General features: G+C 45.9%; 1 protein-coding gene across 1 annotated transcript; it reads right to left on the bottom strand.

Annotated features, from left to right (window-relative positions):
• Positions 1 to 3,896: 3,896 nt before the first annotated feature.
• Nsun2 (NOP2/Sun RNA methyltransferase 2) lies at positions 3,897 to 26,103 on the bottom strand. Its single transcript, XM_021208185.1, has 19 exons — positions 25,933 to 26,103; positions 25,660 to 25,817; positions 25,015 to 25,119; positions 22,231 to 22,336; positions 20,368 to 20,439; positions 19,625 to 19,709; positions 18,369 to 18,561; positions 16,224 to 16,298; positions 14,765 to 14,895; positions 11,812 to 11,885; positions 11,231 to 11,361; positions 10,714 to 10,810; positions 8,321 to 8,502; positions 7,947 to 8,039; positions 7,280 to 7,415; positions 6,795 to 6,875; positions 6,453 to 6,591; positions 4,984 to 5,023; positions 3,897 to 4,678 (listed from the first exon to the last, which is right to left on the bottom strand). Exons 1-19 carry the CDS (start codon positions 26,101 to 26,103, stop codon positions 4,396 to 4,398), a joined length of 2,352 nt encoding a protein of 783 aa, XP_021063844.1. The 3' UTR covers positions 3,897 to 4,395.
• Between the last annotated feature and the right edge of the window lie 399 nt (positions 26,104 to 26,502).

Raw genomic sequence — 26,502 nt, 5'->3', positions numbered from 1 at the left:
GACATGGTGCTGGAGAAGCCAGAAGTTCCTTTAGCCTCCACACCTAAGCCATGGCATATATGTGACCACATCGAGGCATAAACACGCTTAAAAAAATTAAGAAGTCCCCTTTTGACAGGGTCATATCCACTGGAAACAGTGAGTCCAGAAGCCAGCACAGCTGACTACCACAGAAAATGCAGTAGTGCTGAGTCGGATGCTCTGATTGCTGTCTTCCTGCCTCTCACTTTTAGGTTTTGGTTTCTGCGGCACTCTTGAGGACTTTCTGTATTATGATTCAGTTTATGTCTTTTCCTGAGAAAACTGTGCCTGTTTTTTTTGTTTGTTTGTTTTGTTTTTTAGGAGTTTAAACTTAACTATCCCTTACGATTTTAGGGAGATAACTCTAATCTGACTCTGTTTGTAATTCATCCTGATTCCCTGGAGACTGTGGTAAATGAGCATTAAGCTATGAATTTCTAAATGAGGCCGTGACTCCAGGAATCTTCTTGGGGCATCCAGTCATAAGCAAACTCAAGCAGTATGATTGGGACTGGGTAAACAGATAACTGACAAGATCTGACTGGCCAGAACTTGTAGCAGATTACAAGCCTCCCTGTATGTTTAAAACTCTCTTAAAATGTAGTTTAAAGATAACACGCCCCAAATTGTAACTCAGTCAATAAGAGAGACTGAAATAATCTTTCCTACTTTCTGGCATAGATGAAGAAACGATGCAGTAAAAGGAGTTAGGTACAAGTGCTGCTACTCACAAAATGAACAGTTCAGATATTTTGTTTGTCTGGAGTGCTTTAAAACTTGTAAATACTGCCAGCCTGAAAGCAGGATGTAAGGAATGTGCTTGCTCTGGCAGAGGCATGCTTTAGTCCTTTGGAGTTATATAGCTGATAACAGTATAGAGCTGTCCAATTTGTACTTCCTAATTGTGCCTGAGTCTGTAACCCTGGACATACAATAAAGATCAAACACATGTCCAGATAAGCATTCATCTGTCTTTGTTCTGTGAAACCTATATAAGTAAAGAAGCAACTGACTGATCATCAGTCAGAGCTGCAAGACTCCCCGACCACCACGCCTCCTCCCTCACAAACTCCTTATCATCTCTTGGGCCACCATATCAAAGAACCAGGGCTGGCCCCAGGTTTGTTGTGTGACCCCTCCCACAACAAGTGTAAAAACTTAGAAAGTGTACATAAAACTTTCTACAACACAATACAGTCAGAGCCAAAGGGCAGCTACAGCATGCTTGATGATAGAAACAGCCCATGTTGGGCCTGGGACATCAGCACTCTGGACCTTTCAGCTGGTTGCTGTATTCGCTGAGAACTGGCCGCAGTATTTAAAGATGTTGTTATTGGGGCATATTTGTTGTTACCAAAATTCACTTGAATAAACACTGACATACTTTTTTTTTCTTAAACTGGGGAGGGGGGGGGAAGCAATCATTATGACACAAGTCTTAGAGATCAGTCCCCTAAGAGGGTGACAGGCAGCCACTAGTGCGGCTGTGTGAATATCCCGAGGGTGAAAGATGGCTAGAGCTCTCCTCTCCTTAACCCTTGGACTCTTTCCTATACTTCATATTTACTCATCTCTGGTTCAGAGTGGCCTTACAACTCCATAGTCCAATATTTAAATATTTACCTGTTCTCACTTCGTGACCAGCTCTACCCAGAGGCCAACAGTTTCTGTATTCAAGATTTGTGAACTCTTGGGACACGTGCTCATGACATGCCTACTTCTCCACCAACAGCACATTTCCACTTTGCTGCCCAGGTCCCATGCTGACACAGGACTTTGTGTTGTGACTTACAATGTGTGGGATAAATACTGGTCTGTGGCATGGTTAGAGGCAAGCGTCACTTTACCCAGACCTTAGTGGTCACGGCCATACACTCCTAAGTTCAAAGGAAACAAGGGTTTCTCTGTTTCCTAGCCCTTTTCTTATCTTTTAATCTACATGCAGGTGTATGTATATGCAAGTACATGCAGACACCAGAAGAGGGCACTTACATTTCCTGGAGCTGTGAGCCCCTGACATGGGGGGTTGGAAACTGAACTCAGGTCCTCTGCAGAGCAAGCAAATGCTCTCAACTCCTGAGCCATCGCTCCAGCCCCAGAAGTGTGTAGTCTTTTACTCTATCCACAAAGATGAAATGGCCACTTTACACCTGCTCCACAAAGCCACTTCAGTGACCACTTAGGAAATACAAGCACACACAAACCTCTATGCGGGGCTGGTGAGATGGCTCAGTGGGTAAGAGCACCCGACTGCTCTTCCGAAGGTCCAGAGTTCAAATCCCAGCAACCCACATGGTGGCTTACAACCATCCTTAACAAGATCTGACGCCCTCTTCTGGAGTGTCTGAAGACAGCTACAGTGTNTAACAAGATCTGACGCCCTCTTCTGGAGTGTCTGAAGACAGCTACAGTGTACTTACATATAATAAATAAATAAATCTTAAAAAAAAAAAAAAAAAAAAAAAAACCTCTATGCAAGGACAAGAAGGCCTATAGGCAGATGTCTTCACTTCCACAGAGCACCTTATGGGAACCAAACAACCCTTACTGAAACTGAAAAGAAAGCACACTGTAGTATAAGCATTCTTTGGAACCATTTTAAATATTCTGGGACCCAAAGGAAATGCACATAGCCTGAATGGCTCCCAGAATTGCCTCCTGGCCTGTCCTCCCAGTAGGATTTGACCAAGAATCAGGGGGTCTCTACAAGACAGCATCCAAAGCTGGCATGGCAACTCATGCTGAGAAGCCCAGTACTTGGGAGGCTGAAGCAGAAGGTTCTCAGGTTCAAAACTAACAAAATCATGTCTCAAAAAACAATGCTGACACTGTTGAAGTCTGATGAGGAAAAAGAACCAAGTTTCCAGAGACCTCCCTGTAAGACACAAATAGGGACGGACACAATGGCAGGCAGGCGTCTACCAACAAGCAAAGCTGCCACCAACACAAGCCCCGGCTCCACTGCCTATCTGCTCTAGACGGACTTAAAAGTCCAAGATCATTCTACAAAGTAACTAACCCACCACACCCTGTAAAAGGAAGAGTCAGTCACAAGATGGAGGTAGCCTGGGCCACACTGGCTGAGGCTGTCACCGGCTTCTTGACAGTGAGGTACTTCCAATGGCTACAGCTTAGTGGTCTACTCACCTCAAGGTCAGGTACAAGTGTAAGACCTATGCCAGGAAATACCCACTGCTGCTAAAATGCCTCCCCTGGGCAGGGTACTAAGCCAAGTCTGCCCCTCATCCTAAGAGCCCAACGTCGTTTCATCCACACGCCACAGTTCTACCAGAATCCATTCTGGGGAACCAAGGAGTTACTGCGCTTACTTGTAGAGCAGCTGAGGGCCACTTACAGAGGCTTGGGTTTCCCTACCCTGCAAAGGCAGTGCCAAGGTCTTTAACCAGCAGATGACAGCTTTCCCATAGCCACATAGATGGGGTCCCACCCTGGTCTTCTTTGGCCTGTATGTATCCTCCAGTCCCTCCCCAAGGTAAGTTACATACAACTTGTGGTATGGCACAGCTGGACATTTAGGTGAGGATCCTATGACCCTCCCAGAGCATATAAACAGTCATCAAATCCAGCTGGATTGATCTTTGATGAGCAAGGCACAGCTGAACTCCCAGAGGTAGCTGGTGTTCAGCTAAGAGCATATATAGGAAGGCCTGACAAACATAGGTGTAACTAATGCTTGATAGTGAAGACAAAATACAGATAAGGAAAGGAAGGGTTCCTGCAAGAACTCTGCTGGGAGAATCTGAGTGGGGGAAACACGGCTGACAGTCCAGCTTTAATTCTTCTATGAGACACCAGAGGGCTTGGTTTTCTCTCCCATTAGCCAACTAAAAGCAAATTCAAGTCTCATGCCAAGATACATGATCATAAAAGCTCTTTATTTCATGACCCAAGCAATCTTCACCCACTTAAAACACCTCCAGGATAAGCACAAACGGTCCCCAAAATTGCTGTCATGATTCCCTAGCCTTCCCTCTGAGATGGCTTACCTCACCCTTTATCACAAAGGCACAGAAGTCACCTGAGACCTCAGTGTCAGCATGACTGCACAGCACACTGACGCGCAGTCCAGAAAGTATTAAAGCATAGAGCTGCTTCCCAAAGACTTGTAGATTTTTACTATCATTTTAGAAGACGAGGCCAATATTGGCCGACAAGGGATCTGAACTTCTGCAAAGGCTGTTAGCCTTTAGCAGCGGAAACATGTATCCACTCTGCAAAAGCGACTCGTAAATACTAGAAAGCACAGCTCTCCACAGACCGTGGCCACCACTCATTTCCAGGTCCCAGGCTAAGGACATTCTAGGTTTGATCTCCAACAAAGGATGGTACCAATTCAGTGTGTGGAGACTCCCTTCACCGGGATGGCTCAGCTGCAGCTGCGTCACAGCCAGGGATGGAATCTGGCACACAGGGGTCTTGTGCTGTCTGCTTGGCATCCTCCTCATCTTCAGGCTGCTCTGGGCTGGCAGCACTCTCACTGGTAAGAATTACTCCCTCTTTCTTCTTTTCTCCCAGTACCTCCAGACCCATCATCCTGAGATAATGAAGCCGCTCATTTTTGGGCACAAAAGTTCGAATAGAGGCCTTTCCCCGCCACCCACACAGCACGATGGGGCACTGGAGGGTGTCTGGATTCCTGCCAAAAAAGAAGTCCCGTGTAAGCATTAAACATGCTACTCACTCCACCATCTCATGATATCAACACACAACCTCTGGAAAAAGTGCAGTGCCCACTGCCCCATCTTCCATGTATGTGGGTCAGAGTTGTTACCCTGCCTGCTACCCTTAGTGCCTCTGCTGCCCAGAACTCCCCAAAGAAGAGCAAGGCCCTAAAACTCCTGTAGGCTGTGGCTTCTGCTCTAGCCTTCAAGTAAGGGTTGTGGTTACACCATAAGCTGCCACATACAGCTACTTATCCAACATGGAGGTGTGAATACTTACGCAGAATCTGGCTCATACTTCAGCACAACACTCCCCTTTGCTGGAAAAAATGAGAAACAGACACATGTGACAAGGTTTTCACTTGGTGACCACAACTACTGAGCAGATGTGTGTACTGTTTCCAAGAGGGGTCAGTGAGCTCTTGGTCTCAGGGATATAGGTGGAAGAATATCACAGGGGAGCCCAAATGACAGAAGAAGGAGGGAGGGGGGAGGGAGGGAGGATGGGAGGGAGGGAGGATAGGAGGGAGGGAGGATAGGAGGGAGGGAGAATGATATATGCGGAAGTGCGTAGTATTTAGCACACTCTCTGGGGAAGAAGCATGAAGTAGAGAGTTAACTGGTCAGTTCTCAATGCTCAAGGTTAAACAGAATCTCAACTCCAAGCTATAGCACAAAATAACATGAGAATTACCAAGTTCTATACTCTATCACCTCAATAAAGGGTAAGGGCCAGTGAGACAGCTCAGCTGGTCCAAGTGCTTCCTGCCCAAGCCCAAAGACTGGAGCATGAGGTTAGATCCAGAACCCAGAGGGTGGGCGGAGGAAGCCAATCTCTGCAGGTTCCCTTCTGTCTTCTACATTTGCACTATGCCTCACACCCAACCAAAGATATAAAATAAAATCAACCTTCACAGAAGAATTAAAGAGAAGTAAAGTTCCTGCTCCTTCTCTGCTGAAAGGAGTGTTCTGCACTTGGCAGGTCTGTGACACACCAAGGCGAGAAGAAGGTGTAGGAGACAAAGACAGAGTGGATGGTACCCCAGGCTGAGCTGCATTCACAACAGATGTGTAAGGGTGCAAACAAAAGAAAAGCAAACACAACACACTTGGTGAAGATGTCGCCATGGAGACCGAACACTGGAGTTTGGGAGTTGTAAGAGGACAGTGCAACCAAGATTGCTGGTCTGATGGGCCAGCTTCGCTTAAGGGGTCAGGCCAAGTACAAGTAGGGGTTCCATGAGGGACAAGGCAAAGAACCCTCAAAAGGGCTCAGGTCTTTTCCATAAATGGCACTGCACATCACTAAGCCCACCACAGTCTCTGTAAGGTTATCTCTAAGTGACTTAAAATCCCTCTGGGAGTGACTGTCCTGTCAGCAGTTATCCTGCACTCCATCTGATCCCAAATGCTTTAGCAACACTTGTTATTCCGTATTACTTGCTGTGTAGCCAAGCATGACCTTGAACTGCTGATCTTGGTAAGTGCTGGAACTACAGGCATGTACAGTTCACACAGGGCTGAGCACGCTGAAGGAACCCTGTGCCAACTGAGCCCATCCCCTGCCAGATAGGACTGTTTTTCCTCTCAGTTATCCTCAATCCATGACTGGTCAACTCTGAGGGTGTGGAACCTGTAGAGGACTGACTGAAGGATGTGCAGCCGTCACCTGCAGTCCTCATGTTAGTAATACAAGCTAGCTAGTGTCTCACCGAGGATGTCAGTAATACAAGCTAGCTGGTGTCTCACCCAGGTCCTTGACTTGACTGTAGGCCTCACTGCTCAGTTTCCTAAAGAATGGGTTCTCCTGGGTCAACAGTGTCTTCACATCTTCCATCTTCACAGTGATGATTCTTGAATTGATAAATGGATACAATGTATATATTCCCTGTAAGAGTCAAGAAAGAGCACTGTGATCCATGATTCCCTAGTCATGTGGTTCATGACTTGACTGAAGGCTCCAAAGAAACAAAGGCCCTGGAGGAACTCAATTCCTCTGAGATACTAAACTTGAGTGGCACACCAGAAGGCTCCTCTCTGGCTGTTTCACATTAACCATGGCTAAAACGTCAAAACCCTTTTCTAAATTACCTCCTGTGCCAAACGGAACGCACAATCAAATTCTTCACCACTGTTATTTCGACACCAGACTTTTATCCCAGTGTTAATGACCTGTAAGTTAAAAATGAGATTAAGGACAATCATTCACTGCTGCCCCTTTCACTATAGGCAGTATGGCTGCCTCTGAGCAGCTTTAGAAAGGGATGGACAGAAAAATGGTCCTTTTCTGGAACTGGTTCTCAAGAATCAAAGCACAGTTCTAATCGCTTCTATGCCCACAGCTCATGGCAACAATTAAAAGTTGAACAAATTACGTATGAATCCAGACAGAGGTCTGACAGAACAGAAGCCCACGGAGCTGAACAAGGCATGACAGCACTGTTAGTAAGCACAGCCACTAGGCTGGCAAACCTGAGATAACAAAGAGGAAACTCTGGGAACCGCCCCTCCCAAGTGAAAGCAGTACTGGTATGCAAGGTCCTGCTTCTGCTTAGTCACGCCCACTCCCCAGCCACCTTCATCTTCTCGCTGTTGTTCAGCAGTACATTCCTCAGCTCCTTGGAGACCATATAAAGCTGCCGCTTCTTTCCTTCTGTGGTTCGGGTTAAGAGATTCATCCTCGGGAATGAAGGATCCAAGGCATAAAACTTCCTGTTAACAAAGTAGCCCTGCTTACAGCCCAGCAGGGCCCCTAGCCTCTCCTGAAGCACAGGCAGGATGTGCCCAGAGGACAGCCAGGTAAAGGGCTGTTACAGGAGCTGCTCTTCTGCAAACTGCTATCCCATGGCCAGGAGCCCGGGCTCCGAACCTGAGCCAAACCTTAAAGCTTTTACAGTGTATGCTTTTCTGTGTTCCCTATGCAGGGCAATTCCACTCCCACTCCTACTGGCCCCTCAATTTCCTAAATAAGAGCAGACCAGGAGCCTCTGCCACTGCCTGCTATACTGAGTGAGCTAAACCCACACTGGGTCCCAGTTGACAGTGATTCCTGTCGCCTTTACCTCTAGGTGGCTCTTCCTTTTTCAGCTTAATAAAGAAGGCTGGCATCTCTCAACTACTACCCAGCTCTAACACATGATCAGGAGGAAGAGAGCTAAGTACCAAGTACTAATTGTATGAGATTGGTAACACTTTTGCTACAATGAACTTTCTCAAGTGGGATTCAAATGGCAGGCTCCTTACTCAATAGGTGGGAATAAAGGATCATCTTCAGGAATGAACACAAACGGATCTTCTTTAAATCCAAACAACTTCATCTTCTTTGATGGAGGAGGACTGAGGAGAGAATAAGGAGGTGGTACGGTGGTCAGCAAGTGTGGCAGGAGCAGTCCATACCTGCAGCACTCATCCTGCCCCGCCCAGCACTCAACCCTGTTCTGTGGAGCCGGAAGCATCTGTGAGTGCTGTCTAACCTGCAGAACATAACAAACAAGTTGTGCTGCGTCCTCATTCCCCTGACAGTCTCCATGGCTAAGGCTCTGGGACCCCATTTAGTTTAACAAGGAGGGCTATGAAGACAACAGATATCTCTGCTCGGATGTCATCTTCTTCCTCACCCACACACGCCATCTTTCTTCTCATTACTCTCTGTGTTCTCAGTGGTGTGAGCTGTTACTGAGTCGCCAGCTCCAGTTATCATCTGACTTTCCAGCTCAGACAGGTCACTGGGATTTCCCTCTGTGGCAGCCACATGACTGGATACCCTGGGCTCTCTGGCCTCTGCAGATTTACTCTGTACCTGTTGAAGGTAACAAATTCATTTTTACACAAAAGGAACACACTTCACACCACTGTAAAGAAATTAAGACTACCATGTTCCTGTCAACCACTTGTATTTTTTTATACCATTGGAAGATAAATATTCTTTTAAAAACACATTGCCTTTGAAATTTGCTCTTTAAATGGAAATCTGCAGGCATTGTTCAATTCAGAGTTGACTCTCTAATAGCTTCACAAAGAACATCCCAGAGGCTTGTAGAGCCTGCCTGTTCTTGGTAACCCTGTGTCTGCTCTGGTAAGGCACATGAGTCCTACAGAGTTAGGCTCAGGCCATAACTGATAGATATCTTAACAAAAGAGGGATATGGAAACTGTTCCAGGGTGTAATTAGGAGGAGCACATGCCCAGGGCCTCAGGAACTGAGGCACTCATGATATACAACTAATTGGCTCAGGGCAGAAGCAAGACATATTCTAGCACACTTGATTACCACACAAACCCTTCTGTGGTTATAAAATGTGGTCAGGACTCTCCTCTCGCTCTCCTCACTTTCTCCTTACTCTCTAGCCTTTCTTCTCTCTCCTTTTCCCCCTTCTCTCCTCTTGGCCATGGCCAGTCTCTCTCTCTCCACCTTCTCTCCTTTCCCCCTGCCTTTCTACAATAAAGCTCTAAAACCATAAAAAATAAAACAAAATAAAATGTGGCCAGGAATTGTTGTGCATTTCAAGGTCATCTTGGATTAAGATTAAGGCTGCTCAGCTTTAAAAACACAGAAAGAACTGTTCTCTCGAGGGTCTCATCCTTCCCTGGCCACTGGTGGCTCAGGGTAACCATTCGTCCAGCTTCTAGCTGACCTAGTTGAGACCTACTCTGGAGTCCGAACTCCTTGGGAGTAAAGCTTAGAGCTGTAGTCTTCTGATAGAGGTAGGATGTCAGCCATATGGCAGTGTACATTTTCTAGTAGTGTACTTAAAAAAAAAAGTGTAAAATTAACTTTACTAATACATTTTACTTATGCCAGTGTGTTTGAAATACTGTTTCTAAGTGGTCACTTGAAGTTTAATATCAGGGCACCTTGTGTTCTCTTACAATGTGTTTTAACAGCGGCATGCATTAAGTTTTTTTTTTTCTGTTTGTTTTTTGTTTTTGTTTTTTCGAGACAGGGTTTCTCTGATATTCCTGGCTGTTCTGAAACTCACTTTGTAGACCAGGCTGGCCTCGAACTCAGAAATCTGCCTGTCTCTGCCTCCCAAGTGCTGGGATTAAAGGCGTGCACCACCGCCAGGGTGGCATGCATTATTTGGAGTGGATGTTGAAACTAGAGTCCTTGTGTATGCTAAGCATGTGCTATACCACTCAGTTCTGCTTCCAGCCTCAGCGGAGCGTGCTCTGGGTGTGATACATCTTAGTGTGTAACAGTGGCACTTCCTGTGCTCTGTACCTACAGTTGGTGACTGCGCTGGTGGCAAGCGTTCTGAGGCTGTTGTGAGTCTGCTGTAGATTGACCACACTTGAGGTGCCTTCTGGCTTCAGGCTGTCTTAACAGGGCTTTGGCCTCTCTTCCATTTTACTGTCTTGCTTTTTAAACTATTTTGTGTCATTTGCTGGGTTCCATGTTTGCACGCCTCTCTCTCTCTGACCAGTTTCAGGTATCTGGCCTGGCCTGTGTGTGAGTGAATAACATGGCCTGCTGGAGACACACTCCTATGAGGGAGTATTTTACTAGTCAGTTATGCAGAGGTGGACACTGCTCACAATTAAAGCCGCAGACATAGCTGTGCTGTCTTTGCAGAGGCCATGGGTGCTGTAGGCAGTGGCCTTTTTGAGATGTCCCCTGAGGGTGTTGCTGTGACTTGGACTTGGCTCTAACAACTTGTGGCATGGAGGTAGGGATGGCTCACACAGGAAGGGTGTCTTACTCCAGAGCAGGACTTGCAGTGGACAGAAGGAATCTCATGGTGCAGGGCAGGAAACGTCAGCCAACTCTAGGGCCAGAGGCCTGCCACCATCAACCTCATGCCCTTTTAACTGCTGCTAAGTAGTTGGGGATAGACAGAGACAGAACATGGCCTCAAATACATCCTTTCTCACTGTCTATTTTTGAGGAATGCCTATGTTTTATAAAATCTGAAATTCAAATGAAATTCACCCTCAGCTCTCAAAACCTCCGCTTGGCTCTGCATGTGAAATGAATTAACTCTTACAGGTCTTGTCTTCTGTTAACACTTACCTTGGGCTGACGTTTGTTCCACGGCATTGGTGCTTTCTTGACCAATACTGCCACAAAGAACCCTCCAGTATTCTGATGATGGGGCAGTATTCGAAGGCTACAACAGTACAAATGCAAAAAGTCACGCAAATGATCCAAAACTGTCCCTTTGGTACTGCAGAGTCTGCTGAGCCTTACTGCACTCAGCGCTACTCCCAGCAGAGCCGCACACCCTCACTGCAGAGTCCACGGAGGGGAGGTAAGGAGGGATGACACTGGATGACACAGGGATGGGGAGATGCACGTGATCATCAAGGCACACCACACGCGTTTATGGAGCTATCAGAATGAAGCAAGTGAGCTGTACAGTTACCACACATAAATGAAGAAAGGACGGAAGGTACACGCAGTTTCTAAAGTATTAACTCTGAAATTGGACCCAATACCAGTACTTGTAAACACGGGTGCTCACAAACAACAGACACCAACTCCATCGACCGAACAGACTATCTCCCTACTCCACAGCTCACAAACTTACCATCGCTCTAGATGCATTGCCTGTAACTTCTCCAGGTCCTTTGGTGGGAACATGGTAGGCCGGATTTGTGTATGCCTGCCCTGGGGAACCTCATGCCAGTCTGCAAACCATTGCCCATCTCTAGTCATGACCTGTCCAAAGAGAGCAGCAGCAGCACCAGTGAGGAGCACACTGGTGCCCAGGGCAAGGCGACTGCCCCCCATGAATAAACATCCACCCCAAAGTCCACGATCAGTAGCATCACACCCACGGACTAGGTTTCCATTTTGTTTTTAAAACAAATCTCAGACGATTTTGTGCGGGGGAAGTCAAGGGGAAACTATTTATAAACCAAGTTGAACTGCAAACCACACACATTAAAAAAAGAGAAGTTATCAAGGTCATATTTATGTGCAAAGCCAGATTCCATATGGGGAACAAAAGCAGAAAAGCAACCACATGCAATTATAGCATTTGTCGTTAAACAGAATCTGCAAGTGGAGTCTACACTGTACAGCCATGTACACTAATTCACAATGCCCAAACACAACTGTCCCCAGTGTTTGTGGCTCTTTCAAGGTGTCCCTGATCCTTAAGATTACCTTCCACTGCGAGACTCCAGGCATCCACTTCAGTCCTGGCAACTCAGCAGACACATCAGCAAGTTCAAGAGCTCCTAGGAACAAAAACAAAAAACAAGAACCCCAAAGGCTTGTATACTGTGCCCATTCAAAGAAACCCCAAAAGTGCATGCGTCAAAGTACACACGTTGTGGCTCCACTCTTAAGACGTGCGTGCGCCACCACCGCCCAGCACGCAGCTCCATTCTTAATGTCCAGAGAAGGCAAGTTCATAGACAAAAAGCAGCTTAGAGTGGAAAGGGAGTGAAAGCCAGTGGGCATAAAGAACCTGCGTGGGGTGCAAAAATGGCCTCAAACTGGACTGTGGTGACAGACTCAGCTGAGTGAGTTTACTAAAAGTCATTTAACTACATTCTCTTTTTTTTTTTTGAAGACAGGGTTTCTCTGAATAGCCCTGGCTGTCCTGGAACTCACTTTGTAGACTAGGCTGGCCTCGAACTCAGAAATCCGCCTGCCTCTGCCTCCCGAGTGCTGGGATTAAAGGCGCCACCACGCCCGGCCCTTAACTACATTCTCAAAACGCAAGTTAAAACTCAATAAAGCTGTTAAAGTACACAGGTAATATGGTTACGCTGAAGCTGTAAGCATTAACCAGTTACTGCTGGTCGCCCCCAGCTAGGATTCACTCAGGTATGCTCCACACACATTGGCTAGGTGGACTGTTCCTTCCTACCTTTTTGTCTACCAAACACCCCAGAAATTATGTTCAACTATAAAAGTTTTCTACCATTGCCCACTGGGTACAAGTAGAGCAGCCTTACAGCAAGACAGCTGTGAACATGTTCTATCCTGTGGTCTACAACAGCGACAGTGTAAGAAGCTGTACAGTGGAGTGAGTCACCAGTTAGCATTAACCAGCTACCAGAACAGACTTGAGGAAAACAGCAAAGCCCCCGAGAGGTGATGAGAAATCAAGTCACTGTAAACAGTCAAAGGCCCCTGAAGGGACACTTGCTAGGGAACCTTCCACAGAAGCAGTTTGCTCTTAAGAATCTCCCTCCTGGCCAGGCATGGTGGTGCACGCCTTTAATCCCAGCATTTGGGAGGCAGAGGCAGGAGAATTTCTGAGCTCGAGAGGACAGCCTGGTCTACAAAGTGAGTTCCAGGACAGCGAGGGCTACACACAGAAACCCTGTCTCGAGAAAAAAAAAAAGAAAAAGAAAAAGAAAAAATTCTCCCTCCTTCAAAGACACAAGTTCTCTCCAGCACTGGGCCAGTGGCCGAATCAAGGAGCAAAACTCTCCCCAAGTCAGGAAGGAGCTCACCCCATATTCAGCTTCCATGGCTGTGAGCCATCTTTCCTCCAGTTCTCAACTGAAGCGTGTCAGCTCTGAGTATCTGATAGTCCCTCATTTCCCTGCACCTAAGTACTCTATGCACTTTTAGTTGCTCCATTTTCTGTTTAAAGCTTGTGACTGAGACTAAATGCCAGGCCTGATACAGAAGGCAGGCTCCGGTCACCATCAAGCCTGTTTTTCAGGTGCGTTTACCGGCATTTAGCACCTACTCAAATCAAGGGAACTGCTCACCAAGAAACCCGAGTCATGTTTTATATCAATAAAAAGCACCAGGGCTAGAGAGATGGCTCAGTGGTTAAGAGCTCTGACTGTTCTTCTGAAGGTCCTGAGTTCAAATCCCAGCAACCATATGATGGCTCACAACCATCCATAATGAGATTTGATGCATTCTTGTGGTGTGTCTGAAGACAGCTACAGTGTACTTACATATAATAAATAAATCTTTGAAGAAAAAAAAACCACCACCAGAGAATGTGAATCTCTCAACTCCTACAACTACAGCTACCATCAGAGGGCTCTGTTAAGGATCAATCCCAGCAAGTGTTCAGGGCAGTCAAGGACTGTCACTGAACTACATCCTCAATCCAGGCTTTGTGAGAAAGGAACTTTTGTGAGCCTCAAGCTGGGCTTAACTCAGTCCCTCTGCCTCCCTCTCCCTGAGATTGTCAGCGCAAGTCCTCTTTTTGGCTTCAGTGATAGGAACTGGCTGCCAATGCTAAGTATGCCGCTTGCTTTTCACAGCTATGGGACTATGCCATCCTTCTAGCTATCAGAATCCTCCCATCCCTGAACGTCAGCTCACACAGGCATAAATCTGGTCAAGTTCAATTTTTATCACTTGGCCCAGAGTGCCTGTGGGTATGACATTATGATAATTTCCTTCTCCTTGTGCAAAATAATTGTTCCAAAATCTCATCTTTACTAAGGCTAAAGTGTAAGAATCCAATACATGCAATAAAACCATGATGGAACCTTGCACTGCTGCAAACAAGGCAGCAGGAGACAAAGCTTCAAGGCCAGCCTTGCAGGAGGAGGAACTGAGGACCATGTTGAAAGCTGCGCAGCATCACTCAGCCTAACATCCTGCACTGCACACTTACAGGTAAGATGCTCAGTGGGGATTATTCTACCCCACTAAACCCTTACATAACCACTGTATAAGGGCCTGGCATAATTACAAACAATCATTTGTCATTAGAGAAAAATGAGCACAGCTTTGTCTTCAAGCTTTCAGGTTCCAAGTAATTAACAAACTATGGCAAACAAACACGTCCCAGAAGCCCATTTTTTAAGTACAACATCTCACTTTAAAGAGTTGCCGGCAGGCTGGTGAGATGGCTCAGCGGGTAAGAGTACTGACTGCCCTTCTGAAGGTCCTGAGTTCAAATCCCAGCAACCACATGGTGGCTCACAACCACCCATAAGATCTGACGCCCTCTTCTGGTGTGTCTGAAATCAGCTACAGTGTACTTATGTATAATAATAAATTAAAAAAATAAATAAAGAGTTGCCGGCAATGGGTTAAACATGCATGCAAGTGGTGAACGCCTGTCCCCCTCCTCCCCTGCTGCCTGCTCACTGTCCACTCTCTGAGGACTGGCTGCATGCACGCTCACCTTCACTCTTCTCTAGCAGAGCCGCTATCACTGCTTCATCCTCCACGGGGTTCAAGGAACATGTTGAGTACACCATCCTGCCGCCTTCCGCCAGCTGCTCAGCACCTCGAGTTGCAATCCGAAGCTGGAGGCTAAAGGTGGACCCCAGGTTGACACACCAGCCCCAGGACAGAGGCTGCAGAACACCTACTTACTCCGTTACAAACATGATTTTTATAGCACTTTTATAATAAAAACAAAGCAAACACCTCTCAAGGCTGCAAGTGAATTTAATATACTCTTATATAAGCTGTATGTTTGTCCCAACATCCTTTTTTTTTCTGTTCTAGGTTTCCCAACAGTTTAACAAAAAAAGTATAACGTATTTGGAGAATTTCTCTACTAAAAAAATCTCTAAATTTATTGAATTATGTAGTTCTCCTGTGAAAAATATAAAACCTTTCCTCCATTTTATAAAACCAGTAGTATTTAATAAACAAAGGGCTTGCTAGATATTTTTTTGTAGTCAGTTTATACTAGTATACTAGACCATCCATTACTCACTGAAGAACTCCTGCTTTTCATATCAAAAGAAAAAAAGAACACCAAAGCTCTATAGAAAGAGCCATAGAGAATGCCGTGAAGAGAGGGAGGGTCTGGAAAGATGACTCAGCAGTTATGAGCATGTACTGAGGACCTGGGTTTGGCTCCCACCACCCATATGGTGGCTCCTGAACATCCAAAACTGCAGTTTTCTGACCTCCACAGGCACCAGGCACACACAAGTGTGCACATATACATGCTCGGGCAAAACATAAACAGCAGGGAAGAATAAGAATGCCACACACCAACACTGCCTTGCACAAACCATGGACAGACGCTACCATGAGAAGTCCACAGTGAAATGGGCACAGAAGGCAAATGAATATGCATCACGACAGCTTAAAAAGTAGCTGTTACTATGCCTTACTTATTTATTTGTTTTGTCAAGACAGAGATTCTCTGTGTAATAGCCCTGGCTGTCCTTGAACTCACTTTGTAGACCACGCTGCCCTTGAACTCAAGAGATCTATCTGCCTGCCTCTGCCTAAGTGCTGGGACCAAAAGAATGTGCCACCAGGCCAGCTCAAAGTTACTACCATTACTTAAGTAAGATTTTTAAGGCAATTGTTTTCAACCGTCCTAATGCTGCAACCCCTTAATATAGTTCATGTTTTGGTGGATCCCAACCATAAAATTATTTTGTTACTTAGTAAGTATAATACTGTTACAATTATGAATCATGCTGCAAACATCATGTAAACATGAATCCTAAAAGCACCATACCCACAGGTTGAGAACCACTGCTTTAACATAACTTCTAGTGGGCAAACTCTCATGAGGCAACTATTAACTGGCTCCCGAGGCGCACCGGTAGATGGTCAGCCAGGGAGCCATGCATCTTGAAGTCTGCCTGCCTCAGTCTATGCAATTCACTCACCCATGGAGCTGCAAGCTGTTCAAGGTTGTCCATTTCTTCCAGACATCAATGTTTTTTCTCATTGTGCCATCGCCACTGTAAAGAAGATAAAATTTAACAAGTGAGCCCTACCCAGGTCACACCCAAGTTGAACTGCAAAGCAGGTGTTACAAACACTGACTAAAGCAACTCCATCCTCACAGAAGACTTCAGCTTCCAGAAAACTACACTTTACATTCAAATCCAAAACGCCAAGTAACAGGAACAGAAACCCTCATTTGATTCTGAAGAGACTGCTTCCATGGAGAAGTGTTGGCTGCATGTGACCAGATCCCAGTGCTCTGCTGCAGACAGTGCTGGTGTCTTTGCAGAGGATGTGAGAATGAGAGACAATTCTAAACACAAACACACTTGCTCCGTATACATGAGCTGTCATGAGTTAGGGTGTAGAATTGTTCTCTTGGAGATCTGCCAAGGACTCAAAATGTTTTGACTTCTGGAGAACTTTACATTTCAAATTAAGGATATTCAGACTATACTAGCAAAACTAATCTGTATAGCCAGGAATTAGGCCCTTGTATAAATGCTACTTAGAAACATGGTTAATAAGACATTTTAAAAAATCAGTATTACATTAGCAAAGGTTTTGTCACAGCAATCACTCACTCAAGCCAATTTAATCTTTCTACACTTTTTTCTTTTTTTTCTTTTTAAAGATTTATTTATTTATTTTATGTAAGTACACTGTAGCTGTCTTCAGACACTCCAGAAGAGGGCGCCAGATCTTGTTACGGGTGGTTATGAGCCACCATGTGGTTGCTGGGATTTGAACTCTGGACCTTTGGAAGAGCAGTTGGGTGCTCTTACCCACTGAGCCATCTCACCAGCCCCTACACTTTTTTCTATGCAGTTAACTATTTCTAAATTTCTCCTCTGATTTGGTAAAAATTATTTCGAAGCATACTTTACAGGATAGACTTCCGCTGTCCTATTTCATCTACCCAGCCCTCCAGGATTTGCTCCTGCTCTACCTTAAGACTTCCCAAAGCTTCATTTCCATATACTTCAGGAGCAGTTCCACAAGATAGGAAACTCCTGATATATGATCCCTACTTTAAAATGACACTCTGGCTGGATGATAGGGTTCAGATAGTAGAAGCTCTACCATAATTTCTGGAATTTCTTCAGCCTATAATCAAGAATTTATAAAGTCAACTAATTTTCAGGATATAAAAAATATTTTGTAAGACCATATAGGTAGAAAACATGGGACTCTCACGGTTAATCAGAATATTATAACTAAGGAAATAAGAGAGAATTCATGACTCAAGTATTTATGATGCTTCATACAGAACATTAAAAGTTTTACTTACCATGCTGTTAAAGTAGTCCACGCTTTAAGGTTTCATGCTATTCTAAAGTATAAGATTTCCACGCGTCTTAACTCAGGCACACTCAGTGCTACCAGCTACCAATCAAACTAAGCTCTATTACGAGCGGTAAATGTACCCTTACAAGCAGTAAATGCTGAAGAGACGGTGCCTTCAAAGAGCTGTCCTGACACTTCGATAGGTTCTCTCCGGCAGAATCTGAGCTGGGATTTCCACCAGCCCACCCTGTGCAGGTATCAATGCTTGGGTTTCACCTACCTCTGCACTGATGTCTATGACAGCACAGGGCCTTTCCTTATAAGACAGCTATTCATTCAGTCATTTAATAGAATGTTTCTACACATAAAGTCTAACTCTCTACCATTTATGCCATTAAAACTGAAGTATCAGTGCACAGTTAAAGTGAGTTTCACAAAGGGTTCACCTTTCAATTTCTTTCACTGCCTTAACACTAAGTAACAAACGTTAGTAGAAAACTGACATTTTTTTATATACATGCTCCAAGAAGAGAATGCTTAAGGGGTAGGTAGGTGTGTGTGTGTGTGTGTTTTCCATCTCTTCTGGAGCTGTTGTGACTGTTCTATACCTAACACCATGCTGAACTGTTTCACAACTCCATCAAGTCTGTCTTTTTGTTAACATCCTCCTCCATCCCCCTGGCCACAGTAACCGTGTGCACCATTGTGTTCATGTGGCATTTCATTTTATCTAATCCATATGTAATTGGATTTCCTGATAGATTTGGGGCATTCTGGTCTTTTAATAATATAAATACCTGCAAGGGACATCACATAAAATTCGATCATAGAAGAGAATCTCTTTCCTTCCGTCCACATCTACTGTAAGTCTAGGTATGCTGGATGCGTCATGGTTTACCACCATGATGCAAGGACTGCTCAACCTTTTGGCCTGATGGACGAGCAGATAGCAGCGCTTGTTGTCCACGTCATTTGCGATTACAAATCCCTCTAGGAACATAAAACTGTAGTCAGGAGAGATGCAGCAGAAGCAGACTCATCCCCTGAAACACACAACCAGAACCCCTGGGTCGGCAGGTGAGGAGGAAAGCTCTGTGAGACGTAAGACTCAGAACAAAACTTTACAGAAAGGGCAAAGGAGCTGACTGACTGTCGACGTGTGCATTTTATAGGCACCCAAACCTCAAGACTCATCTGTTAGCAACTATGTACTTTGTACCAACTCCCGTGCCAATAGCCTTCCTATGAATATTATTAATTATGGGGGAGGTGTAGGCAGAAAGGCAGAGTTAAAACCCTGCCCATGTGTCAGGGCTCTGTTCTAGAATGGGTATGCGGCCTGGGGTAGGGTCTTGTCACCTAAGCCTATCATGTGGTTTGGGACATGACACCCCAGCTCAGAACCACCCCAGGGTGCTCCCCAGGTGCTGCTCCTGCTCATTTCTGGCTCCTCCCAAACTCCACCACAAAAGACATAATATGCTTAACAACATTTACAACCAGGACTGTGCTTCACAAGAGGAAGGGACACAAGACATCAGGAATACAGAGAAGAAACCGTTCCTGCCAGAACTGGGACCTGGGTAGCTGAAGCCAGCAAACAGGACAGACCAAAGCTGACCTGACCGACACTAGACATCCTGCTCCCCACTCTCCAGACAGACAGGAAACCTGCAGAAATGTCTGCCACCTAATGAAAATCCTGCAGCCTCCCCACAACACTGCCCTGCCCATCACATCCCACTTCACAGGGCATCCAATGCTGCCACAACCCTCTTGAAGGTGGGGGATCTGAATGGAAGGGGCTAACAGTGATAACCAAGAACATCATGTAACTGCTTCTCACCTACTCAAGTTAAACACAAGTCTGCACTATGTGCAGAGCAGGCCTGTTTTCTATTACAGACAGACACAGGAATCTCTCAGAGTCTGACTGGTGGTCTGAGAACTCCTCATCACAGTGTGCTACCTTCAGTCTGCCCAGGAAGCAGGAAAGGGGAGGACTTCTCCTTGGCCACAACCCAAGGTAGCTTCCCTGCCCCACAGTGATTACCTGGAAAGGGCACACTCATGTCTGCATGCAACATTTCAATTAACTGTGTGGTCTTGGATCCAGGGGCTGCACACATGTCTAAGATCTATAAAAACAAGAAAACAAACATACATGTATCACTTATGAAAAGCTTTAACATTCTGCATTTGACCTCAAACTGTCTTGTGAGTTGTTCTAATACTAACTTGCATTCCAAGACCTAATCTAAATTTCTATCCAATGGAGAGATGTTCCCTGCTCATAAAACCAGGAAGGACAGAGTGCTGCTGGGAACTGTGGAGTTACAAGCGAACAGGAGGGGCCCAGCTTGACATGACAGATAGTGTCAGCTCCACAGCGTGGGCCCACTGCACTTCTCCTTCCTCTTCCTCATCTGGAATATGCAGTTATGGGATGTGTTCTCAGAGGATCATGTGGGCACAGGCAAGCCATCAGGTTACTGATAACCACAGAACAGTACTTGGCACTAATGAGCACCACAGAGCCAATGTGATTCAGACAAAAGGATCACTCAAGGCTATCTGTATAGTTAATTTGTTACATTAAAAATCCTTGAAGAGTGGAGAAAGTTATGTGCAACTCTGTGTATTGTAAGACACAAGCCAGAACTACAAAAGCAAAAATCCTAAGGGGATAGGCTGATACTACTAAAAGGTTTCTGCAGAGTGGACACACACTGCCAATACCTACCTACCTCCCAACCACCCGCATACCCCCACCCCGTCTTCTATGTGGTACACTACCTTATGATGTGGCTCCACGTTGAGCAGCAGTGGGGGGATCATGCTGACAGCCTCCTGGCGGCTGATGTTTCCCTTGAGGAGAAAAAAAAAACAGCAACAATAAGAAAACCAGCATTTCAAATCAGGAATGTATCGAGTGTAATAGGAAAGGCCATGTAATCTTACAAAGAATAAGCAAATCTCTACTACCACAAAATGTGCAGTGAGAGGAGAGTTTTTACATCAAACGATAGTTGCTTGCTATCTAAAGATCATTAAGAAGAAGGCGCGAGCGTCAGGTTAGAGTGTCAGGGACGATACTGGGTTAGTACCACAGCCTCGGTCAGCTACTGGAGCAGCAGGCAGCCAGGAGCCAAACCTCAGTGCAGGAAAGAAAGTGATCACTGAGCAATAATCCTTCTTCCTCACATCTCCTCGACCCGGAACCCTCCATGTCTACTTCCCAGAGCTAAGCAACTCCTTGCAGAAACCAGACATTAGCCACTGACCCTATCTTCATATTTTAGGCAACTAATCAATGCCCTCCTGTTGTTTTCACAAGAGCCAGGGCACGAGAGCTGGCAGATAAGACCCACTCAGGTGCCGACAGGGAACAGCAGGGCAGTACTACCTGTCATAACCCTACCAATAACGGGGACACATGGGCTTCTCATAAGCTACCTGCTTCTCAACCTGAAACACTTGCCAAGCATCTGACACATGACAAGTCAGGCGTATGAGTCAGACCTGACACCCAGATTTGACATTTTCACCTGTTATTATCTCCCTTGAGTTTCTGATAGCAGTGATTCTGTGGCACCCACCTAACTTAGATTCACTCACCTAGGCACATCGACTTAAGCTTCTGGTTTATCAATGTGACTCTGCCTCCAAAACTCTGCAGAGTTAGCAAAGCCAGCTCTGCTCGGCTGCACAGCTCCCACTACCTAGTTCTTGTAAAAGTCACCTTCACTCACAACTTGGGTCTCCATCACCACCTAGCTGCCTACCGCACTGGTCGCCACCCAGCCTATGTTCTATTCAAAGCACAAACTGGATGCTCCCTAATGGTTTGCTAACCTCTTACTCAACCACCATCCTAGATAAGGAACTGGGCAGAGCCCAGTACAGACAAAGATATGGCAGCTTTCAATGCTTACTATCCAGCAAGGGAAAGCTGAGCAAACTTGTGCCCTTTATCTATTTGCACAGAAAGCCATAGTGGTAAAGAACGGCTAGTAAATGAATCTGAGTCAGATCCAACTTTCAAATTGGTAATGGCATCAGTAAATAGAGAAGCACAGTATTTCTAAAGCTTGGTGAACAAGAAAAGGAAAGCTACAGAGTGTGCACTGATCTAGCTCCACATGAGTGGGCAGCAGCTTTACTGGGACACCTCTAGGCTATAGTCCAGTGACTGAAGTTCCTCAAACCAACCCAGAAGGTCTGCACCTACCAGAATTACAGCTACACTTGGCTTCATGTTTTTGGCTACATTGGTAAAGGTTCAATATAGGAAAAATACAATCAGCAAGATACAGTAAGATAAAGTGTGACATTAACAGTGCCATTACAAGTAAACTAGACAACTTCCAGAGTCCACTAAGTGGCCTTAAAATCTTGGACACACATCTAAGAAGAAAAAGGAGCAGACTGCACAGAAGTACTACAAGTGCCAGCCTGGTCCTACACTCAGATTCTACAGCCATGTGAATCCACCAAGAGAAGGCAGTAGACAAGCTGACAACAGTCAGGTAAACCTAGTCAACAACAGGGAACGAAAGTCAGTGTCTCCTGATCACAGCCACTCTCCAGTGGGAAGCACAGTGCCAGTACCATCACAGCACTGTGTTCACCCACCCCCACCCCCCACCCCCCACTTACAGACTCAGTCTCGCTGACCAGGAACTGATGAAACTTTGCCAACAATGGGGACTTCCTCAAGATTTTCCGACTTAGATTTGTGTGCCAGGCAAGTTCTTCAGGGTACCTAGAGATGGAAGATGTTGACCATCTTCATACAGTAAGGCATGAGTAGCAGGCAGTTACGTGTGACAGATTCCTGATCATTATTTTGTTAATCTAATTTATATTTCTGTAAAAGCAATTCTATAAGGCAACAAAAGAGCTTACTTACAAAACCCAACTCTATACCCCCTCCATTCTTGGAAACCACGAATGCACTCAGTTTTAACGTAGTCTGTTATCAGTTATGCAGACTGAAGAATGGAGTCTCCTGTCATTTGTGTCACTCTGAGGACATTCCTTCTCTGTGAAGTCAGGGATTGGGACAGGTGTTATCTACACCTGGCCTGTACGTATTCACCTACATGCAGGACCGAGGGCCTTGGCGTGACTCACCAAGCCTACTCAACCCAGATCAAACTAAGCAGGTCAGACAGTAATTAATCTCTGGGTTGGTGCTGACTGCCACACCTGAGACAGGACAATGAATTCCTGTAACAATGCAGGTCACAGAGGTTCTGTGTATCTCTGTAGCTATGGTAACAAATGGGAAAATGAAATCAGGCTAACTGGAAAACAGACCCAAAGTGACAAATTTGGAACTTGGGAGTGACACAGAAAAATAGTTCTTAGACCCTGTTCAACCGTTGTGCATTAAGATACATCTGATAATTTCTGTCTAAATTATGAAAAAGAAATTTTCTGTAGATGTTACACACAGCACTCTTCCACTCACTCATTTTGAACCAATCTTTGGTGTATCAGACAATTAAAAACTGAAATATTAATTCTGCTTCACCAGAGGCGATTACATGGACGCCACCAGTCTGGAGTCCTAGTGTGGCATTTGAGAAATCTTCTGCACACTGACTTTAGTGCCTGACATCCAGTACTCACTTAAATGAACCTGTTGTGCTTAACTATGGTAAGGAAGAATACTGAAAGCCCAAATAGTCAGTGAAAAATGGCAAATGATATTCCAAGATTTAGAAAAGCACAAAACAAAAGACAACATCAATATACAAACAGCCAAAATGCAGACATGGCAGCATAGGTCTTCAATCTCAACAGAAGAGGGGACTCTCTGAGTTCAAAGCCAGCCTGGTCTACATAGAAACTTCCAGACAAGCCAGGATTACATAATAAGACCCTGCCTCAAAATGAAAAAAAAAAAAAAATCAAAACCCATAGTTACCAGAAAAAAGACTCACTAAATTCACCTTTATATAGCAACTGCTTAAAATATTTTTCTTTTGTGAAAATTCTACCTCAAAATCTAAAATATGAAACCATAATGAAAAGCTTCCGTAAGTTCACTCAGGGTATGGAGCATCTGAGCTGTTACTGAGCATTTCAGGTATTGAACATGAAATCCTGAACCTTCAGAGTCAGGGATCACAGGTAAAAGAGGGCTGCCACGGAAGCAGGAGTGCCTGGCTGCCGGACACAGGGGAAGACTGACTGAATGTGAGCCCACAGGCAGGCTGCGCTGGGAAACACTGGTACACAAGCCACAGCAACCTGTGACAAGACCGGCAAGCAGAGCATGTCTCCCCTTCTACTCTGAATCTAGAATGTGGAAAACTAGGCATTGTAAACAGAAGTTCAAGAAGCCACTCAGGAACATCAAGGAGGAGGCTGGACCAAAAACCAACTAGCCAAACTCATTAACTCAATTAACTGCGAGTCACTGATGAATATGTATACCCCAATCTCATGTTGATAAAAGCACTACAGAAAAGAACATTAAGGTGCTTGAAAAGAGGCAGATGATGGGGGCTAGGGAGATGGCTCAGTGGTTAAAAGCATTGGCTGCTCTTCCAGACCAGAGATCCTGTGTTCAATTCCCAGCAACCACAGTAATGGGATCCAGCGCCCTCTTCTGATGTGTCTGAAGACAGCCTCACTGTACGCATATACATACATACATACATACATACATATACATACATACGTACATACATACATAAATCTAAAAAGGTAGATGACACTGGTACTTGGAATCAACCCACCCAGCAGAGGCAGGTGGATCTGGGTTTGAGACTAACCTTGTCTATAGGTTTCAGGATATCAGAAATCCTGTCTCAGAAAACAGACAAAGAGACGCTTGAAAAATACATCCAGGGGGTTAGATATATGGCTCAGTGGTTAAGAGCACTGACTGCTCTCCCAGAGGTCCTTCCCAGCAACCACATGGTAGCTCACAACCATCTGTAATGAGTCCTGATGCCCTCTTCTGGTGTTGAAAGATTCTGAGAGAGAGTTTAATTATTTAAGCCCCTAGACCTGTGTACAAAATAGCCCCACTGTTCCAGGATGCCGGGTGTTTGTGGTCTTTATCAGGTGTTTGTGTCTTTATAAACCCCTTACTCCTCTACCCCTGCGTGGGATACGAGTCATCCCCAGTGCACTGGTCTTTACCAAATAAACCTCTTGCAGTTTGCATCAAGACCGTTTCTCGTGAGTGATTTGGGGTGTCGCCTCTCCTGAGTCAGAACGTGGGGGAGTCCTCACGTTGTGGGTCTTTCAGTGTGTCTGAATACAGTGTACTTACATATAATAAATAAGTAAATCTTTTTAAGAATAGAAAAGGAAAGTACACCCAGGCTCTTTATGCCGCCGGTGACTTTAGAGCCGAGAAGTGCATTAGAGGGGGCTGGGGACCTAAGAACCACCCAACATGAGGAAGCATTCTGTACCCACCAGCTTAGTGGTTGTGGAACTTCAACTTTCTGTCCATCTACTTCCAGGTCCTCTAACTCCTTAAAGTACTTGTTCTTCAAGCAATGGAGAATCTCTTTGGCATGGCTATGAAAAAAAAAAAAAAACCAAGCAAGTTTCACGGTAATCTAAGGTGAGTTGGTAAGATTTAATAACTTTAAGATTGCAAGTGTTTTAAACGTAAAACCAGTTCTGAGAAGAGGTTCCACAAGCGCCCCGGGGGGTGTGCAGACTTTTTAACACCACGTGACCCTGTTAATAACATCTAAAAGAAAGCAACGCCATCGATTTTCTAACACCCTCCAGTTCACTGTTGTATTGGGCCAGGGGTTGGACACACCTTACAAATAAGGTAAACGCAATACTGCATTTCGTCACAGCTTCGTATTTTATTTGCCACGTGTCTTGCGGCTAACGTGCACTGACGGGTGGGAGAGGCAAAGTTTTTCCTGCTGCTCGGATGGAGCCATCAGTTCATCCATCTCCCCCACAGGACCCGAGTCTTTCCGGGGTTGCGTTTTCTATTCATATTCTAATGTCCCACCTGCGGCGCCTAAGCAGCCGAGGACGCTCCTGCGCCCTAAAACCCCCAAGTCCACACCTCAGAAAAGACACAGCAAACGTTACCTTTTGTACCCAGTGATTCTCAGTGTGGCTGGCAGAGGTTCTCGGAGCGAGTCCATGAACTGGTCCCATTCTCCCTCCGGCACGATCTTGAGTTCCTGATAGTAGTGCTCGAAGAGCTTGTTCTCCTTTACAATCTCGGGATAGCCACCTTCCCAGCCCTGCCAGGACAGCGACAGGTGAGCAAGCTCCGACCGACCCCGGCGACCCCGGCCCACGAGCAAGCTCCGCACGCGCGAGCCCCCGGGGCGTCCCCCTCTCGCCCCCCGCGCCTACCGCCTGGCCGCGCTTTCTGCCGCCGTCGCTGCCGTCTTCTTCGCCCTCAGGCTGCGGCGGCTGCTGGAACCGCCGGCCCCGCGCCCGCCGCCCCATGGCCCACGCGGCTGCACACACGGAGCGCACACAGCGACCCACCACACCGCACGCACGCTGCACTTCCGGCTGCATCCCGAGGACCCCGCGGCTGGGTCCTAGCAGGGGCAGTCAAGAAATATGCCTGAATGACACAACATGCCCTCTCCGAAAACTCACGCGAAAAAAGGGTGGTATTCCTATAGAGAACGTGTTTCCCCCAAACAACCGTAAACGCCACTGAGCGCGAATCTCCTCGTCTTACACAGAGATTCAGGCACCTGCATGGACGACCTGACCGTGGCGAGTGCGCAGAGAGTCACGGACCTGTTCCTGTCCCAGTTAGACCGTGGAGGGGCGTGGTTGCAGAGTTGGGAAGGGCGGAGCGAGATTCTGTTTCGAAAGAAGAGGCGGGGTCTTTGCTGTGTAGGCGGGACTTTGTGGGTGATGCGAGGCTCCGGGGCTGCGATGTGGCGCTGAGGGGGCGGAGCTCCG

This window comes from Mus pahari, chromosome 11, assembly GCF_900095145.1.
Source record: "Mus pahari chromosome 11, PAHARI_EIJ_v1.1, whole genome shotgun sequence".
Lineage (NCBI taxonomy): Eukaryota > Metazoa > Chordata > Mammalia > Rodentia > Muridae > Mus > Mus pahari.
This window is presented reverse-complemented; position numbering and strand designations above follow the sequence as displayed.

Excerpts from the sequence above, each read along its gene's own strand:
- Nsun2 (XM_021208185.1), bottom strand. The coding sequence starts at position 26,103 with ATGCAGCCGGAAGTGCAGCGTGCGTGCGGTGTGGTGGGTCGCTGTGTG. Across the intron at positions 22,337-25,014 it reads GTTCCACAACCACTAAGCTG|GTACCCTGAAGAACTTGCCT; the intron begins GTGGGTACAGAA and ends TTCCATCTCTAG. Across the intron at positions 11,886-14,764 it reads TCTGCTAGAGAAGAGTGAAG|GAGCTCTTGAACTTGCTGAT; the intron begins GTGAGCGTGCAT and ends TTTTGTTCCTAG.